Raw genomic sequence first — 1,277 nt, 5'->3', positions numbered from 1 at the left:
GAGTAAAGGGGTAGAGACTAGGGGGTAAAGGGGTAGAGACTAGGGGGTAAAGGGGTAGAGACTAGGGGGTAAAGGGGTAGAGACTAGGGGGTAAAGGGGTAGAGACTAGGGAGTAAAGGGGTAGAGTCTAGGGGGTAAAGGGGTAGAGGCTAGAGGGTAAAGGGGTAGAGACTAGGGGGTAAAGGGGTAGAGACTAGGGGGTAAAGGGGTAGAGGCTAGGGGGTAAAGGGGTAGAGGCTAGGGAGTAAAGGGTTAGAGGCTAGGGAGTAAAGGGGTAGAGACTAGGGAGTAAAGGGGTAGAGGCTAGGGGGTAAAGGGGTAGAGGCTAGGGGGTAAAGGGGTAGAAGCTAGGGAGTAAAGGGTTAGAGGCTAGGGGGTAAAGGGGTAGAGGCTAGGGGGTAAAGGGTTAGGTGTTGTTTCTGGCCCAATACTTATTTAAAGCAGAACCATCCTGGCAGCCAGGCTACAACTATATTCCCCTGATGATAGAGAGACCCCTGTGAAGATGTCAACCTGTGTCCCAAATGGCACCATATTCCCTATATAGTGGACCAGGTCAATATTATTGCACTATATAAGGAATAGGGTGCCATTAGGGATGCATCCCATGTACCCTCCTCCACTACTGCATCTCCCGGGGCCCTACAGCACCCTGTTATACAATACAAAGTAACTTCAAGTAGAATACTGAGACAGACAGACGGCATCTCTGCCTCCTCTCCTGTTTTCCTCCTCACGGCCTCTTCACCAAGTCACATCAAGGCGTAGCGTCCCCTTTCCTTTCCTGTTCGATGGCTAAAACAGAAGACAGGTAGACAGGCATGTCAGTGCACACATCTGTATGGAGATTTGAATGTGAGTTGGGCTCCGGTGGTGTGGTTGCATTGCAGAGACGATACAGTGTCTGTCCCAAATGGTACCCTGTTCCCTATATAGTGCACTACTTTGACCTGGGCCTATAGGGAGAGAGTGATGTTGCTGATTCAGTGATTTGTAGTAGACAAGTATTTGTGTACTGCAGGCCTAAAGGACGGTTGACAGCGGTCGAACTGACCACCTATGAGAGAGAGAGATCCACAAAGAATTAGAAAACAAACCCGATTTTGATAAACTCCCATATCTACTAGGTGAAATACCACAGTGTTCCATCACAGCAGCAAGATTTGTGACCTGTTGCCACAAGAAAAGGGCAACCAGTGAAGAACAAACACCACTGTAAATACAACCCATATTTATGTTTATTTATTTTCCCTTTTGTACTTTAACTATTTGCACAT

The 1,277-nt window shown here is 47.9% G+C and overlaps 1 protein-coding gene across 1 annotated transcript in view; it reads right to left on the bottom strand.

The window, feature by feature from the left end:
• Positions 1-213: 213 nt before the first annotated feature.
• LOC115168494 (thymosin beta-like) overlaps positions 214-1,277 on the bottom strand; it is a 5,292-nt gene continuing 4,228 nt past the window's right edge. Inside the window, exon 3 of the mRNA XM_029723840.1 lies at positions 214-795. Within this exon, the coding sequence (XP_029579700.1) occupies positions 758-795 (38 nt within the window). The 3' untranslated portion in view covers positions 214-757. The remainder of the gene's footprint in view (positions 796-1,277) is intronic.

Source organism: Salmo trutta, chromosome 3 (genome assembly GCF_901001165.1).
Source record: "Salmo trutta chromosome 3, fSalTru1.1, whole genome shotgun sequence".
Lineage (NCBI taxonomy): Eukaryota > Metazoa > Chordata > Actinopteri > Salmoniformes > Salmonidae > Salmo > Salmo trutta.
The sequence above is the reverse complement of the archived record's forward strand: the minus strand, read 5'-3'. Positions and strand labels throughout refer to the sequence as shown.